Below are 19,872 nucleotides of genomic sequence, written 5' to 3' on the forward strand. Positions count from 1 at the left end.
GGCATTTGTAGTACAGTTAAATTTACTTGTCAGTTTGCATTCCATCCTTCCATCCTGGGATCCCCAGACATCCTGATCAACTTTTTCATTCTTTGTGGTACACAATATGGTTTCTGACAAATGTATAGTCATATATCAACTATCACAGTATCATAAAGAACAGTTTCAAAACCCAAAAAATTCCACTGGGAGGCCTCCTTGAGTCAATCCCTACCTTTACTACTTGGGGCAAATAACCAATCTGATTTAGACTGATTTCCAGTTTTGCCTGCTCCAGATTGTTTTACAAGTGAAATAATACAACAAGTAGTCTTTGGGTCTGGTTTGTTTCGCTAAGCAAAACACATATAAGATTCAGACATGCTGCTGTATGAATTAACGATTTGTTCCTCTTTTGTTTTCATAAATTTCAAAGTTTATGAAGCAGGTTTTCTCCCACCCTGTGCCACACTCCCTTGGTCCATCTGGTCTTGATAAAACACATTATCAGCATCACACCTAAAGCAAGTTCTACTGTATCTCTTTATGTTTCTGCTGCAGAATTTTCACTAGTACCAGGGAAAGCTATTAATCAGACATACTGGCATAGCTCAGAAGTACAATACCTCCAGAGGCATCATTTAACCAATGAGGGATGAGAGCTAGTAATAAATGCCCCCTTGCACTCCCCCAGTCCCTCAGTGAGTCAACTCTGAAGAGCATTCCACCTGGTTCTTGATAGGTACGTAGGGGGTCTGAGTCCAAATTTCCTAGTGTAGTACCAGTTTAATAATGTACATATTATTGGTTTTTCTCCCTTCTTTCAAAGTCTGTATTACCTCAATTGTGCTTCCTAGATTCACCTCTCAAATAAACTATCTCACCCAGTCCTTATGTCAGGCTGTTACCTCTTCTAGAATGCTCTTTCCTGGAATGTCCCCAAGATTCACTCCCTCATCCACTCAAGATGTTTATTGTCACTTCTCAGTGAGATCTGCTCTTACCACTCTATTTTAAATTGCAAGCCTTATTCTCCCTTCTTTGTCTTACTTATTTAATAGCACTTATCACCATCTAACTTCACATATGTATGTATATGTGTAACAATTTTATTAATTTCAATTAAAAATATGGGCTCCATGAATGCAGTGATTTTAGTCTAATTTGTTAATTGCTGTCTCTCTAGCATCTAAAATAATCCTTGGCACATACATACATACATAGTAAGCACTCAATAAAAATATATTGAATAAATTAAATTTTCAAGAAGGTTGATTTTATTCAGTATAAGAACAGACTTCGTATGGGAAAAAGAAAGCCCTGAAAACCAGTAACTACCAACCTTCAAAACTGAACGGTAGTGAATACTGATGGCAGCTTTCAAAGTGAAGCCAGCTAATTCCATCGCAGATATTATAGCGAACATTCCCATACTTAGCATAAAGTTTGACCGGATCCTCAGAGGTGCCTTTGAATTCTAAGCTATTATAATACTATGAATAATAAAAGACTATACTATAGGGTAGAAAACAGGCATGAAGCCAATGTTCTTTCTTAACAGTTAACATGAAACCAAATCTACTCACTACGTGCTATGCATCTAGTTAGTCTTTTTAGCGACTGCAAACGGAATACCATCTACACAATAGAGATGGACAGAGGGAAGAATATTTTTTTATCTTGGAACTTTGAGCCTCATTTTCATTATTTTTTTCTAAATCTTTTTTATAAGAAAGGAAAAATCATTCTGGGTTTTGAAATTGTTTCAAAAACAATTTGACTGAAAAACTGAGTTGTTTGAAAAACTGAAATTGTTTTCATCACATTTTATTACCTGGACACTGGATAAAAGACCACTCGTAATGCTTTTCTTTAGGACAAAGACTGGTGTCAAGGACCATCTCATTATTGTGCATTCCAAGATGCTTCATCGGCCCCCGTGAAGATCCTTCAATGCAGTGCCCTCTTCCTGTATTACTAGGATCATTGCACCATCCACATCCAGGTTGCTCCAAACATTGTCCACAGGTTCGCAACCCAGAACAATTTTGAGCTGCATGACAGAAGCATTAACAAATATGTTACATGACTTTATATTCAAATAGAATTGTAAGTGAATGGAAAAATAAATATAATCTGAAAAAAGACTGCAAAAAGTCATCTATAGTATATTTAAATATTTTTTTGGTAATGACTAAGTGACAGTAACTACTTAAAGCAAATCAAACATACATCATGAACAAAGAGGAGGTAAATGAACTGGCTTGAGGTTTAAAAAGTGTGGTGACAATGACATGGAGAAAAATGAAGTCAGCACTTAATGACTTCTGAACTTGGCCAGTATCAGAGCTTTTGGGGAACTGAATGTGGGCCTACAGCCCACATTCACCATTGTCTGTGACTTGGAGCCCTGTTAGTTTGTTTTTGTTGTGCCTAGTAAGGGCCTTTAAGAAAAAAACTGCATCTGCCTGTGAACAGCCAGTGTGAGTGATATCTGCTCATCCCCTGAGATAGCTGAGCCCCACTAGGACAGCCTCTCATGGGCAATGCTCCTTCCAAGAGCCCAAGATACTAGCATTGGCCAGCCTGTGAGGAGTGAACTCAGTCCAACCCAAAGAACCAAACCGAATAGGAACATGGGAACCGGATACTCGGTCAGGCAACCAGCAGTGGTAGCCTCCTCTGACTGTCAGGGCTGCAGAATATCACTCCAAGGCCCACTCACTGAAGCTGAACCTGTTTTGTTTAATTGATGTATAACCTACTACCCTCAACAGAGCCTATCAGTACTGTGATGCCTTTACCAAGTATAAACATTTTACAGTCTGTCGTCTTATTTACAATAGTTCCTACATAATGTTTTAAATTTTTAATTCACAGACTATCCTATATTCGGCTGAGACTTTAATTACTTTTACTGATTTTTTTTTTGCTAGAACAGGTACACTTTGTCTTCAGAATCGTTTATACACAGAAGATAGTGACACAGGGATGAGGTGCCATGAATCATGTCTTCTAGTCACATTTTTTTCCCAGAGGGAAAAAAAAATGGTAGCTTTCTGGCAGACTCAGTTTCATTGTTGTGGTGGTAATAACTTAATTGCTGCTCGGTGTTTTAATATGACTGGAAACAAAAATGTCCCTTGGATTGCTGCAAGCAAAATGACACAGGCGACTCAGTGAACATCAGGAATTCAATACAGAGGGCTGTGCAGGGATAGCAAAATTCTGGATTAAAAAATTATTCTAATTCATAACAACATTGTTGTTAGAAATTGTTTGCATGCTAAGCATTTCAGAGATTGGACTTACGATGCTGGAAAATGAGTACCATCTCCTATATTTATTTAATAATAAATTTTAAAAGAAAGATTACTCTTTGAGTCACTAAACACAAGTGACTAATGTTAACCTGTAGAAAATTCATTCTTTAGCATTTGATGCTGACTCAAAAACTGACAGACTCTAATGTTTTCTTTCTTACAGAAAACAGTAACAGGAAACCTTTTACAGGCTGTGTTTTTTCCTAAGTTATAAATAGTATGAAGACTATGTATGAACTATGAGTAATTACGGCAAATCATTTTATTTTATTTTTGGCTTTTTGAAAGATTAAGTTGTTAAAAATATTTAATATGGTTTCTGAAATGTCTAAGAATTTGAAAAATCAATCTGCAAGAAATTATTAATGAAGACTTCAAATGATTAATGAAGACTTCCTGTTTCCAGCTCAGCATTTAAAGAGCTTAGAAGACACCACTCCATCCTAACAAAAAGTAAAAAGCAGCACAAACTGAAAAATCAAAAATTCTTAGATTCACCAGAGACATCAGGTCCCAGGGCAAACTACTGCCCCTAAAATTGGAGACAGGTAGGAAGACACAGAAAATCACAATTTACCAAAGTAGAAACCTCTATAGGAAGCGGTACCAGGGTAAGAAAACCTGAACTGTAATTGAAGAATTGCTGGGCGCTCACTGTGGGCAACTCAGAGTTAAAACCTCCGAGGGGATCCAGGCATAGGAGAACTCCTACACTTTGAGAGTTTTACTTCCAGGGGCTCTACCAGGCCCTCTCAGTGAACATGCAAAAAAAAAAAAAAACAAAAACCCTGTGCTTCTAACAGAGGGGAGAAGAAGAAGAACCATTTTTAAATATGCAAGAGCATTCTGTTCTTTGTAACAAAGCCTTGAGAAACTATTTAACAAAACCCAGCCCAAACCATTGGAGTTTTAGCAAAGCCTAACTGACCTGGTTAAAGGGAAGTACCCAAACCAAGTCTGGGTGAGGGACGAGAAATACACAACCTCCAGCTCCCTCCAAGCAGCCTGTACCATAACCCAAGAGAAGAAAAATAAACTGAGAAACACTTGTGAAGTTCACAGTCTGGGCCGCAGGCTCACCAAAAGATTGAGACGTATCATGGGACTGTATAATACTTCCCAATTTACAGCAGTTTCTTTTACCCATATATCATTTCTGGCTATCAAGAAAAAATTACAAGGCAAACCAAAAGGCAAAAAACACAAACTGAAGACAGACCGAACAAGCATCGACCAGACATAATAAAAAAACTGGAATTACCAGACCAGGAATTTAAAACAACTATAATTAATATGCTAAGCAAACTAATGCATAAAGTAGACAGCATGGGAAATGTAAGCAAAACTACATGTAAGAAAATCTAGATGACTTTGCTTTGGTTACAATGTTTTAGTAAAGACAGTAAAGGCGCAATCCATGAAAGAAAGAACTGATAAACCAAACTTCATTCAAATTTAAATATATTCTATTCTCCAAAAGACACTATCAAGAGAATGAAAAGAAGACATAGACTGGGAGAAGATATTTGGTGATAAGGGACTGATACTTTCTGGTGACAACATCTGATAAAGGACTGCTATCCAAAATACACGAGGAACTTTTAAAACTCAGTATAAGAAAACACACAACCCAATTAAAAATATGGGCAAAAGACCTGAACAGACATCTCACCAAAAAAGATATACAGATGGCAAGGATGAAAAGTACCTCCACCTCATATGTCATTAGGGAAAGGCAAAGTAAAACAACAATGAGATATCACTACACACCTGCTAGAATAGCCAAAATCCAGAATACTGACAGCACCAAATGCCGGCAAATATTTAAAATGTGAAGCAACAGAAACTCTCATTCATGGCTGATAGAAATGCAAAATACAGCAATGCTGAAAGACGGTTTAGTGGTTTCTTGCAACACTAATTATACTTTACCATACTATCCAATAATTGCATTCCTTGATATTTACGCAAATAAATTTATATTTTATGTTCACACCAAAACCTGCACATGGATTTTTATAGCAGCCCTATTCATAACTGCCAAAACTTGAAAGCAACCAAAATACCCTTCAGTAGGTGAGCAGCTAAATAAACCGTAGTGTCTCCGGACAATGAAATATTATTCAGCTCTAAAAATAAGTAAGCTATCATTGAGCCATGAAAAGACATGGAGGAGATGTAAATGCGTATTACTAAGTGAAAAAAGTTAACTTGAAAAGGCTATATACTATATGACTCCAACTACAATACACTCTGGAAAAGACAAAACTACAGAGACAGTAAAAATATTAGTGATTGCCAAGAGTTAGGAAAAGTGAGGGGTGACGAGGCAGGGCACAGAGGTATGCTACTATAACGGTGGAAACTTACCATGACACATTTGTCAAACCCTAAAGAATGTACCATGCCAAGAGTTAACCTTAATGTAAACGATGACTTTGGCCAGTAATGATGAGTCAGCGGAGGTTCATCGACTGTGACAACTGTACCAGTCTGGTGTGCAATGCTGATAGCGAGGGAAGCTATGCACGTGTGGGGGCACAGGACATATGCCAACTCTCTGTACCTTCCTCCCAATATGACTGTGAACCTAATATGGCTCTAAAAAAAATAAAGCTTATTTTAAAAAAACTGCCAGGAAAAAAAAATGTTTAAATCGATGTATGTAAACTTGTAAAATATTGAAAGAAATATAGATTTCTAGGATGTATACTTTTTCTAATGTTTCCTATTATTGTTTTCGCCATATCAACTGCATTTTTATTTGAACTTCTATGTGTTAAAAACTAAATCTTTTATTACTGCTTTAAATAATCTCCTTGAAATTCATTTTTACAAAGAGTATCAAACTACTTTAAATGTATTAATTATTAATAATTCATTATTAGCAAAGCTTTCTTAGAAACCACTAAGCAAAATTTGTCTTCAAATATATTTCTTTCCTTTAATTTGTAAATTTTAAGCATTAATATCACAATATTATAACTGGAAAACACTGAATATTGCAAAATCTATACTTGTTTCTCATTTTCAAAGAAAAGTTTCCTTCAAGTTCCATTTACTAAAAAACCTCAAACGACCCCTTAAACAACTTCTAAAAGCAACATAAAACTTAGACCATTCCTAATGCAGCTTTATTTACAGCTATAAGCATGGTTTTAAGAACTTATTACTGTTATACATTTAGTGAATAACTAGACACATGCAGTAGAATATGATCATGTAAATTGATTATATATCCCTCATACTAAAAACAAAGTTAATGGCAAAAGCATGACAAAACCATTGCGGAGAAGCTGGCATCTTCCAAACAGTGACACTCAGCTGCTTTCAGCACTTGGATTTTGAGCCTTGATATCATCATCATTCCTAGTCCCTTTTTATTTCCTGGTATTTCCTCCCTGTTCCATAAAAGTGTCTTGGTTAAAAACACAAAAAAGGATTAAATATAATGGTAAAAAATGAGTAAGCAGTTGTTGGAATTTCTAGATATATCTCAATATTTATTAAATTCACTTGTACTTTCCATCTCTTTGCTAAGATTCAGATATTTTTCCTTTTAACAATTTTTTTTATTTGGGGCTTTTATCTCTCTAAAGAGAATTTTTTGAGAACTTTGTAATTCTGTTATAAAAATTGTAACTGGGCTTTTTTGGAAGGTCAATTACATGTATTAACTATTTAAACACAAGTATGAACTGCATTTTTACCACCGATAAACTAAATAATGACCACTGCTGGTGGGGGTGTCAGGCACACCTAGCTCAGTTCTTCCGTTCTGCTTTTGTGTCTTTTTTTTTTTTTTTTGCTTTCCCCGTGGAGAGTCTATATATGTGCTGATGATGTCCAATAACAGTTATTTTGTTCCACAGCTTTTAAAATTATATGTTCTGTTCACCCTTGTAGGAAAGAGAGGCACTATACTTTGCCTCAAAGCAATATTGTATTTTCTAGAAGTAGTATTTACCTGGCAGTGATCCAATCCTTGTGAAAACAAACTTCATTTCTATTATGTCATGAAATGTTATGCTGTTTGCAACATATGCTCAGAGTTGAGAGGAGGATAAATGTGGCAAAATGTTAACAGGTAGTGTAAGATATCTAGTAGAATTCAAATTGATGGTATAATATAAGTCAGGGGCTTATAGAATTACTAGGTTTTAAAACGAGCTGTAACGATAATTTTTCTCAATTTTTTAAAACGTCCTTAAATGTTTAATTCCTCTATCCATCACGGAAAAGTGATTTATGTTGCTGTTAAATGAGAAGTCACTCTAGGTAAATACTTACGAGAGCAGGTAGCAGTTTGCCATTCCAGACACTGTCCATATGGAAAAGAGATTATATAAGCGTTGGAGTCAACGCATCGTTTGGTGCTGCTGCACCACATACACTCCATGCCGTTGCTGGTACAGTTGGAACATGATGTCCTTAAAGAGCATGGTTTCTTGCATGGCCTTGCATTTTGATTTGGACTAACTGGAATAAATCAACAAACATAATTGTTTTATTTGTAACTGCATTTTAACACAAGTAAGTGGTTTTCAAGTGTTTTGCTGTTTAGGGAATGTTTCAATTAAGAAGCCAAGTGTTGGAGAAAAAATTATAGCAAAAATTACATAAGGTAAATGGAAATGAAGATGACATGTCAATACCTCTTAAATTTGCTATCAAATTTGAACTGTATAATTCCTTGGGAATTTTTAAACCTTTACAATGTACATAAAATTGTATAATTTAAAAACTACAAACAGAAATATAATACATGTTTTTCTATCCAGTTTTTCTATCTATTAGCTAAATACTGTGTACACTACCATTATCTACTTTCCTAGCCACAATTTCATAAATATTCCACATCTTACCAAAGCAAATGTCCTGTCAGTGAACATGTCTGATATAAACAACAAAAATAAATTAATTCACCATTAGGGTGACTTATTCTTTTTTAAATGTTGGATGTGGAGAAATTGGAACCATTGTACATTGCTGCTGCAGCTTCCATGACAAACATATGGATAGTCTTCAAAAATTAAAAACAGGATTACCATATGATATAGCAATTCTACTGTGTGTGTGTGTGTGTGTGTATCTACGTATGTATAAATCTATACACACACACCTATATATACATATCCAAAAGACATGAAAGCAGGAACTGGAACAGGTATCTGTACACCCATGTTCATAGTAGCATCATTATTCACAATAGTCAACAGGTGGAGCTACTCAAGTTCCATCAATGGATAAAGAGAAAAATGAAATGTGGTATATAGATACAACAGATAATTGTTCAGGCTTAAAAAGAAATGAAATTTTGACACATGGATGAACTCTGAAGGCATTATGCTAGGGGAAATAAGCAATCGCAAAAGGATATACACCTTAAGATCCACTTTTATGAGGCACCTAGATTAGTCAAACTCATAGAGACAGAAAGCAGAAGGTGATTGCCGGGATAGGAGGTGGCATATGGGGAGTTATTGGTAAAAGTATATAAAGTTTCAGTTTGGGAAGATGAAAAAGTTCTGGAGATAGATGGCGTTGACGGGATATACTTAATGACACTGAACTCTACACTTAAAAATGGTTTAAAAAGTCAATTATATCTCAATAAAATTGAAAAAAAAGTGGTTGAACTGGTTAAATTTTATGTTATATATCACCACAATAAAAAATATATTTAAAAAGAAAATAATCCAATATTCCTTTATCACTTAACAAAAATCCAACTGAAATAAATAATAAATTTGCAAGATTAAAATGATTCTAAATTAGTTGTTAAAGACAAATCTTTCTTCCAAAGACTATCATTATAAGTAAAAGCCATTAACCAATTAAGAATAGATTCTCAGTATCCTGAATTAACTACAACCATATAGTCATAATCTCATTATTTCGACTAAGAAACAAAGACCACATAAAATAATAAACTTTTTTATTTTCGTAAGTTAATGCAAAGGTCACTAACAATAAGTGGGTAACGTGGATAAAGATAAAATCTACAAGGGGAACAGCAGCATAAAAAGATGGCAAAAGTTACCACAAGCCCACAGACGACCATATCCTGTAAGGGGGTGGTTGGAAGAGGGGCTGCAAACACGATTTTAAAGAAATGCTAGTTTACTGGACTACTCACCAACAGGTTTTTCGCAGACAAGGCCATCTGCCATGGAAGTACAAGGATTAGCTTTTAAGCCTGCCACCGCAGCCCTTTCTAGATATGCGCAGAACCCAGAATCATTCGGCTCACCAGGAAGCCACTGTAGCGTTGTGTTTGTAAATGGAGACATGTCTTCCCATCCCCAGTAGGATATATTGATCTTGCGCAGGCCCACCCAAGGTGCTACTTTCTGTAAACAACAGCAAAAGGGGCATTAAAAAAAGTTAGATGTAAAAATACTGTGTTACATTCCTTAGGATACATTTCGTTATCATTAGAAATTACATTTGAAAATACACAGAACTGCCTGCCTTTCTAATGATTTCTACTACACAGGACAATCAACAATTACAGCACATTTTGGAGAGCGACGTAGAATAGAACACTATTTTTAACATACTTCGTATTTAGCTATATGATTGGGGTCACTTACTTAGCTCTTGTGAACCCCACCTTCCTCTTCTATTAAATGAGGATATAAATATCTATTTTATGAAGCAAGATCATTACAAACTTATTTCTGTTACTATTACTGCTACTCCTCCTGCTGTTATCCCTACCGTCACCATCACTACTGCCACCAATGTAACCAGTATAGAGGTTACGAGTCTAAAGAAAAATGGCCACTATACGCACTATGAGAAAATGGAAAACAAGATCTACAGTTTACAGAGGCTGAGTGAAAACTTTATAACAGGTTCACGAAAGGACTAAGAAGAATGACAAGTACCACTCTCCTAGTTCAGACCTCTAATAGTACATTAGGACTTTTAAGCAATTTTAGATAAATTAATGGCATCTATCTTCATTATTAAAGAGATCAAGAAAACTAATAAAATCTGACTTTGCCTAAAAGTTAACTAATGGAGGTTAGCAAATGCCACAAAACTAAATATTCTTAGTGCTTGAAAACAAAATATATTCTGTATTTACATACCTTATTTTAATCATTCCTCAATTTTAAAATGTTATTCTTATAATAATCAAAAAAAATAATGAGAGATTCTTGATCTAAGCTGCTCTTTCCAAAACTCCATTAGAGTAAATGAAGGTAAAGGGGGTCAAATATATGGTGATGGAAGGGAAATGTGACTTTGGGCAGTAAACACACAATGCAGTATACATATGACATATTATTGAAGTGTACACTTGAACCTATATAATTTTATTAACAAATGTCATCCCAATAAATTTAATAAAATAAAATAAAAAGAAGCACCTCCATCTTTTTCTCCTCTTGTTTCTGCTTCAGAGTTATGCTTTTCCTTTTTAGAGATTTTATTTTTTATTTTTTCTAGCTTTCTTGAGGAATAATTGACAAAAATAGTACAAATTTAAGATTCACAATGTGATATTTTCACATAAGCATAAACTGTGAAACTATTAACCACAACCAAGCTAATTAACATACCTAGGACCTCATATAGTTACTTTTTGTATGTGGTGAAACATTTAAGATCTACTCTCTTAACAAATTTCAAGTATTATTACATTATTATTAACTACAATAACTATGTTGTACATTAGATCTCCAAAACTGATTTACCCTGCATAACTGAAACTTTTTCCCCCAACCTTCAGGTCTCAGGCAACTACCATTCTACTAATCTCTGCTTTTACTAAGAGTTTGACGTTTTTTAGATTCCACATATAAGTGAGATCGTACAGTATTTGTCTTTCTGTGTCTGGTTTATTTTACATAGCATAATGTCCTCCAGGTTCATCCATATTGTTGCAAATAGCAGGATTTCTTGTTTTTTTTTTTAAGGCTGAATAATATGCCATTATATATCTCACATTCCCTTTGTCCATTCATCCATTGATGAACACTTAGTTTGTTACTATACCTTGGCTATTGAGAGTAATGATGCAATGAACATACAAGTATAGATATCTCTTAGAGATATTGATTTAATTTCTTTTGGATATATACCTAGACCTGGGACTGCTGGATCATATGGTAATTTTTAATTTTTTAAGAAACCTCAATACTGTTTTCCAAATTGATTATACTAATTTACATACCAATTTATATTCCCATCAACAGTGCACAAGCGTCCTCTTTTCTCCATAACTTTGTCAAAACTTACGTTTTGTCTTTTTTGAGAATAGCCATTTTAACAGGTGAAGGTAATATCTCAATTGGTTTTGATCTGTGTTTCCCTGACGATAGTGATGCTGAGCTTTTTATTATAGACTTGTTTAATGTGTCTTGGTAAAGATCTCTTTATGTTTGAGCTATTTGAGATTCTTTGGAATCCATGAATGTGAATGTTCATTTCCCTCTCCATATTTGAGAAGTTTCCTGTCGTTATTTCATTAAATAGTTTTCTGCCTATTTCTCTTTTCTGTGCATTCTGAGGCTCCCATAATGCATATGTTGTTCACTTATGGTCTACCAACAGGTATCATAAGCTTTATTCACTCTTCTTCATTCTTTTTTTCCTCTGGCTGAGTGATTTCAAATGACTTGTGTTTCAGCTCACTGATTCTTTCTTCTGCTTGATAGAGTCTATTGTTAAAGATTTTTTATGGAATTGTACATTCTGTCATTGTGTTCTTCAGCTTTGTAATTTCTGTTTGGTCCTTTTTTATGGTTTCTGTATCTTTGCTGAATTTCTCATTTTGTTCATGTATTGTTTTCCTAATTGCATTTAGTCGTCCATCCGTGTTCTCCTGTAGCTCACTGAGTTTCTTTAAGAGTATTATTTTGAATTCTTTGTCAGGCAGTTTGTAGATCTCCATTTCTTTAAGGCTGGTTATTGGGGTTTTATTTTATTCATTAGGTAATGTCATGTTTCCCTGATTTTTCATGATCTCTATGGTCTTGTGTTGGTGTCTGCACATTTGAAGAAGTAATCACTTCTTTCATTCCTCACAGACTGGTTTCAATTAAAAAAAAAAAAAAATCCCTTCACTGTCAGCCCATCCAGAGATTCTGGCAGGCTATGCCGTGGGGTCCATGGGTGGGCTTATTGTTGGAGTCCTTGGGTGATCTGGCCTGGTGCCTAGGTCAGTGGGTGACCAGGCCCTTTTACATGGGCCTGTCAGGTGCGTGGGTCCAGAGGAACAAGCCTGGATTCTGAGCCTGTGGTGGCCAGCCTGGCACAAGGGTTGATTAGGGTAGGCCTGGAGACTAAGTCCACAGAGGTGGGTCCTGAGCCTGAATCCTTTGGGTCCAGGCTGGTGCTGGGGCAAGCATGGGACTTAGGCCCACCGGTATGGCCCTGGCCCTGAGTCTGCAGGGGCTAGCCAGTTTCCACGGTCCACTGAGCACTCCTGGTGCCTAGATCTGTGAGCCGGGCCTTAGAAGGCCTTGCACCTGAGTCCATGAAGGTAGGCCTGCTACCTGGGATTAGAGAAGTAGGCCCATAGAGGAGGGCCTGAAGCCTGAGTACACCGTGGTGGACCTGGTCCTGAGCCCACGGGGGCCAGTCCTACACTGGGGTCTGTTAAGGAGTGCCTGGGGCCTCAGGCCATAGAGGGCCATCGTGAAGGCTGGGTGTATGGGTGCCAACTGGAGCCTGAGGCCATGGGCCAGTCTGGCACTGGAGCATGCCCAGTACCTGGATACATGGGGACCAGCCAAGCACCATGGTTCACTAGAGCCGATCTAAAACGGGGCGGGATGGAGGTCCATGACAAAGACAGGTGTTCAGGTCGCTCTCCTCTCCGTTTGCTGAGGGTGTTTCTCACACGCTTCACTGCTATGCATAGCCTTGGGGAAAGATGATGCAGGAAATATGAAACTGTCCTTTCTACCCTCGTCAATGAGATTTTCCTTATTTCTATGATTCTCCCAGGTGCTGTAATTTCTCACCTGGATTCCTTACCTGAGTAAAGGTATTTTTGTACACAGACGGTTGTTCAAGTCAATGTTTCTGTGAGGGGACAAGCATTAAAAACTCCCATTCTGTCATCTTCCTAACATTCCTAAATGCTTCTACCTTAACATACATAATAATATATTTATTTTCTAAGTTATTAAGCTAATGATATTATACTATAATGTTAAGTGGTTTCAAAACTCCCCATCATCTTTTTTTTACATTATAGACTATCAGGGTAGAGAAAAATATGCCTCTCCATCTGAGTTTTTGAGAGATATTTATACGGTATTTATTATAAATGTTATACAAATAGTCCTACAGAGTTTATAAAGATGGTCATAGACCTAGAAATTTGTAAAGTATATAAATACACTTTTAAATAAACTTAATAAATTTTACATAGTTAACACTCAACAAATATTTTTAAATGAAATTAAAATATCTTATGTATGTTCATTACGACACGATTTCATATAACCTAGGAGCACTGTACACATAGTAGGTAGTCAATAAATTTTCCTAAGCAAAGTTCATTAGAACAGCGATATTTTGCACCATCTATTTCCTGAGACAGAGACAGTACTTAATAAATAATGTTTCTAATTATAATACACATGCTGCTATGCCTTGTGAACATCATATATTTCATACATTATTCTGAGAGATATTTTTATAATAAAAAAGCTATAACATTTTACAGTTCTTAATAATAACAGCAGGAGTCAATCCAACATAGATATTTCAGATTAACGATTGTGCTTCACATTACGGCAACTCTGCCTATATTTCCAAACTCTCTATAGTAAAGACAAGTCACTTAAAATGAAATATTGCTCCCTAACTCATCATGATAAAAATCTTCAAGGAAGAGTAGAATAGAAAAATGAAGCAGTTGATAAAACATTTAAAGTAACTATTACCCAGTAAATGAACTGGACAGACAGTTGAAAATGAAAGATAAATTACTGTATTATGAAAATTTACAACAGCACACCATAAATCTTTACAACATTTCATTAGCCATTTCCGATAAGTAAATGATTATTTGACCCAGGATATCTGTTTAAAGTGCATGAATTTGTTGATCTTTATTTGCCAAAGAAGGGTTATCTTAAGTTTATACAATTGCAATGACTCGGGATATAATTCATTTTACGTAAGATATACTTAATGGAATGTCACCCTGTGGAACTTTCCACCTTTGAAATTTCACTAAAGCTCAACTTTCTAATGAAACAAAACATTTTTCATTTGCAGGGCACGCTAGTCCACAAAATATTGAATTTAAGTACATCACACATCCAAAATAACTGTTAGTTCAATCTTTATGATTTATTATAAGCAAGAAAAAACAAGCAATACAAGTAACCGTGAAATATGCAACTCCTAAAATAGCACACTTCAAGGTTATAGTGTAAGAAATAAAACTAATATTTTATAAATAAGGAAAAAAGCAGTAGAGCATTAATGCCAACTACTATCTTATGTATATCTTAATAGCACATTTCAAGGTTATAGTGTAAGAAATAAAAATAATATTTTATAAACAAGGGAAAAAAAGCAGGAGTGCTCATGTCAAATATTCATGCATATAACTCAATGAATGTGGATTTACCAGTAATAAGCTCTTTATATGTAATACATATTCGGTAGAACTAATTTCCAAATGTTCATTGGAAATTATCTCTAAATTTTGTAATTAATGAAGCTCCTGGTATCACAAGAATATACACAGATCTTATGTTGCATGCTCCATGTAACTAAGAATAAAAGTTTACAAATATACCTTGTCACATTTTTCTAAACAATTAAAAAAATCAAAAGGTCTCCCCTATATGACACCACATACATCTTATTCTTCGGCCATAAGTCTGGTAGCTCTCAAACAAACTAGATTTAGTAAATTATTTCGAAGTGAAATAAGTCAGACAGAGAAAGACAAACATGATCACTTATATGTGGAATCCTAAAAAAATAAATAAAAAATAAAATAAAATAAAATAAGATAAGCATATAGCTATAGAGAACAAAAGAGGCAGGTGGTAGCCAGCATCAGGGGATGGGCAAAGGGCAAAATGGGTGAAGTGGGTCAAAAGGTACAAGCATCCAGTTATAAAACAAGTCATGGGGATGAAATGTAAAGCATGGTGATGATAGTTAATAATTCTGTACTACATATTTGAAAGCTGCTAAGAGAGTAGATCTTAAAACTCCTCATGACAGGAAAAAAAACTTTTTTTGTAACTACATATAGTGACAGTTGTTCACTAGACTTATCGTAGTGATCATTTCACAATATACATGCAAAATATTGAATCACTGCGTATACACCTGAGACTAATATAATGTTATATGTCAATTAGATCTCAATTAAAAAAAAATGCCTTCAAGGTAGTTCACATCAGTATCTAGACTAAATAAAGTATTTCAAAACTAGATTTAGTAAATTATTTCCAAATCTCCTACTTAATGTATTAAGAGTTGACTATATTTTAACATCCTAACAATAGAAAATAGTGTAAATTACTCTTGGAAATTTCTTATAAAATGGTATTTTGATACCGTTTTCAAGGAAATATTCCATTTCTATGGAAATATTTTCCATAAAACAATTCTCCAGAAAACTAAAACTCTTTCAAGTGCTATATATTCCAATATCTTCCATATATTTTAAAAATGAGTTTTAGTCCTACTAACCATTAGTATATTATTTCAAGCAAATCTATACTTAGGAAAATAGCATAATTCAAAAACTTAACTCATAATACACACATACACACAAAATATACATATATCCAAATATAGCCAATGTGTTGGTCTAGCGTTTTCATTAAGAGGAATTTTTCAAGTTACAAAGTCATTACACTTAAAAACAAATTCTTAAATTACATGCCATGTTTTTAAGTGTATTTACTCATATGAGATGAGTTCTTTGTAAGATTATGTAGTGGTTTATTGTGCAAAATATGAGATGAATAATTTATAAAACCTTATTACAAAATACATATACAGAATGAGTCCTCTGTCAGTTTACTTTTGAAATTAATTCTAGTTTTACTTCCGAGATTTAGTAAAAATAATGTATTAAAAAACAAGAAGAATAAATCATTGCCAATAATTATAGCATATTTTCATAATATAAATAAGTACAGTCATTACCTGTTGCGTATACTTCTGTATCTCATCGAGAACAAATTCTACTTCTTTAGAGGTCGTTAATGAAGCAAGATTTCCACTAAGATTATAGCAATAAAGTTTTGCATTGTCATAGCTTTCTCTACTGGAATTGATTCGAAGACAAGCATCTCCAATATGATTCCATCCCTCTCCACAAAGATGAGCTAGTCAAAAAAAGAAATATATATATATGATATATATATCTTATTTTTAGATTACCAAAAATCATGTGTATTTTTCATTTATTCTAAATATAACTTCAGTGTTTGAATAACTTAAGCAATAAAATATGTAATATATCAATATAATATACTAAAAATTTTTGTCTAATAGTTTGGTTGAAAATGGGAACAAAAGATCCTAATTTTTTCTTTAATTCTTAAACGTAAGACAAACTATGGCTCTACAACATTTGTTGAAATGTGTTGACTGTTTGCGAGGTTTTCTCTGCAAATTTAGTGTATGGCACATGGTATCTCAACAAGTGAAATCACTACAATATTTACATCCCAAGGTCCAATTTACATAATACAAGATCATTCTAATAGAAAAATAACCAGCATACAAAAAAAAAGCAGTTTTAAAGTTATTCCTACAAGTGTAGCTATTTGTCCTCCAAATCTAATTTCCATAGCTCAGGTGTACTATTTTGATACACAATGAGTTCTTTGATTCTTTAATTAAAACTGTGGGGAGAAAACTTTCATTTATGTTTAGATAAGAAGCTATAATCTGTGCTTTCTAATGTTTATTTTTACACAGTTATTCAGGTCTTTCTAAATTTTAAACACATTATTCAGTAATAGTGATTTACCCCTAGGGTCCAAAATTAACTTAAAACAGCACCTATTTCTAAAACACAGATTTATAAATATATTATAAAGTTATGCTCTAGTGTGCACTAATTAACAATGCAGTGTTTCATTAATGAACTGGTTTACAAAGTTTGACTACATTTTAGCTTCCATATCACACTGAATACATCTGTACCTCCTGCCCTTTAGGCCTTAGATGCATTACTGTATGGAATTGTTCTAAAGCAGCCATTCTCAAACGTTTTGCTCCAAGCCTCCTTTAACTTTAAAAAATTGAAGGTCCTACAGATCTTTTCTTTATGCATTTTACATCTATTGATTTTGACCGCATAAAAATTAAAGCTGATCACTTAAAGATATATTTATTTATTCATTTAAAATTACAATTTGAAAATTCATTACAAATAAAACTTCCAGCTTCTGGGATGTCTTGCCCCTTTATGCTACATTCAGGCCCAAAGGAGATCGCATCATCAAATCCTCTCCCTGAGAGATAGCAGCTGAAGTTCAAATTAGGCCCCTGGCATCAAAAAATTAAGATGGACTGATGAATGGAGGAATAAATACACAGATCAGGGATAAAGCAGAGCAAAATGTTCACTGTAGAATATAGGGTGTGAGTATTGGGTGTCCTCTCTAATATTCTTTCCATTTTTCTATGTGTTTGAAATGTTTCATAATAAAATGTTGGGGGGAAAATATTATCAATTATAATAAGTAGCATATTTTATTTTTTTAATTATGATCTCTAAAACAAAAAGCCAAAAAAAGTAAAAAAAAGTGTCACACTGTTTTACATTTTTACAAATTTCTTTAATGTTCGTTTAATATAAGACAACTATATTCTCATATCTGCTTCTACATTCATTCTATTGGAATCATCTATCACGTAGCCTTTGGAAAACTCCATAGTACACCCATAACAGAATGAGAATTAAAAAAGTAAATAATATTAGTATTATTAGTTTTGACTTCATGGACCCACTGAATAGGTCCATGAACAGGAGACTGTCCTTTAATAACTGCTGTCCTATTAGACTGGATACCATGAATAACATACAGTGCCTGGAACATAGTAATCTCTCAATCAGCTGTAAATATCATTTAGTAGGATTGTTTAAAATACCTTCGTTTTCATTTTCAGGCTACACATATAGCAATCTTCCTTGTCTTCTAGAATCCTAAGTACCAAATCACTTTGAGGAAACAGTAGAAAAGTTTTGTTAAATTATTGCTTTTTCTTCATTTTTTCCTGTCTCCTTTTCTTTTTTTTTTTTTTTTATGAGACCAAAAATACTTGGTTGACAAGTCATACAAATGAAAATAAATGCATGGGTCTTTGAGCTAAACTAAATTATACCAATGAACCAAATGTTTTGATATTTTAGGCTTTTGTAGCATTAAGCATCAACTCAGCTTTGGAGTTAAAAGGAGAGTAGTTAATTTTTTTAAATGAGTTTGGTGAGATAAATTCAAATTGCCAAGTTTACATGAGATCAATTTAAAAAATGCAATTCCAAATTTTCCTGGAAAAGTGCAACTGCTGTAGATATACTGGGCCCTCTCCATTTAGAGTACTCACTCCTTCAGATGAGCTGAATGGAAACCAAACTACATATACCTAGTTGATTGTCTGGTAAATATGAACACAGAACAAGAGAAGTTAGTGTATAATATAATATTTTATTGTATTTATTGTATTGTATTTATTATTCTCCAAAATAATAGCCTGGTCAAGTGGATCTCTTATACCAAACCAATTTTTGTTTATATATATTTAAAAGGAAGAGTAGTTAGGGTCTACTAAAAAATGTTAACTATAAAATATAAATTGAAATTGCTTTTTAAAATGAGCTTTGCTCTCATTTGCATAACTCAGATTCTCATTACACTATATAATATTTATTAGTATTGGCACAATTTATAATAAAATAGCAGTCAGTGAAAGATGGTTCCTGAAATTTAAAAAATAAAGGGCACTTAAAAAAACAAATCAAATATGTCAAAATGTTAACATTTGTTAAATCTGACTACCAGTCTGAGGGCTTATTATTTACTCTGTCAAGATATATTTTTATAAATTGGAAAGAATTCTGATCAATACAAGAAAACGTGAACATCTTAAAAGAATTGGAAGCAAACACCAATGTTTCTTATAGAAACAATGTTATTATTATTCCAATATTATTGTTTATTTGCTATTGACTTATTGTTATAAAATGAAATGTTCTTAATAAATGCTCTTTACTATAATTATATTCATCTGTGGACTATAAAACTCATTAGCAAATTGAAATTTTTACCTGGTAAAGCCTGGCATTCTTGCTGCCGCTGATCCCACTGGCAATTCAAGTTCAGTGAACAGCTTTTACAGCTGGTAAGTTTGTTACAAATCTGCTCGTTTCTCACATGACATTTGGTGTAGTTTTTCACAGACTAGAAAGTTAAATGATAAAACATTTTATTTTTCACCTTTGTATAGCAATCACTCTTAAATTTAAGTGTTTATATAAATCACTGGTGAACTTTAAAATCCAGTTATACTGAATCAAAATCTCTATTCATTTCTTTAGTTAAACTACAGT

At 34.0% G+C, this 19,872-nt stretch overlaps 1 protein-coding gene across 1 annotated transcript in view; it reads right to left on the reverse strand.

The window, feature by feature from the left end:
• ATRNL1 (attractin like 1) overlaps nucleotides 1-19,872 on the reverse strand; it is a 548,298-nt gene that overhangs the window by 416,622 nt on the left and 111,804 nt on the right. The window contains exons 14-18 of the mRNA XM_006920939.3: nucleotides 19,591-19,723; nucleotides 16,455-16,636; nucleotides 9,442-9,655; nucleotides 7,593-7,781; nucleotides 1,814-2,032 (exon numbers count right to left, since the gene is read on the reverse strand). Of these exons, the coding sequence (XP_006921001.2) occupies nucleotides 1,814-2,032; nucleotides 7,593-7,781; nucleotides 9,442-9,655; nucleotides 16,455-16,636; nucleotides 19,591-19,723 (937 nt within the window). The remainder of the gene's footprint in view (nucleotides 1-1,813; nucleotides 2,033-7,592; nucleotides 7,782-9,441; nucleotides 9,656-16,454; nucleotides 16,637-19,590; nucleotides 19,724-19,872) is intronic.

The sequence above is a fragment of the Pteropus alecto genome, unplaced genomic scaffold, assembly GCF_000325575.1.
Source record: "Pteropus alecto unplaced genomic scaffold, ASM32557v1 scaffold177, whole genome shotgun sequence".
In the NCBI taxonomy this organism is placed as follows: Eukaryota; Metazoa; Chordata; class Mammalia; order Chiroptera; family Pteropodidae; genus Pteropus; species Pteropus alecto.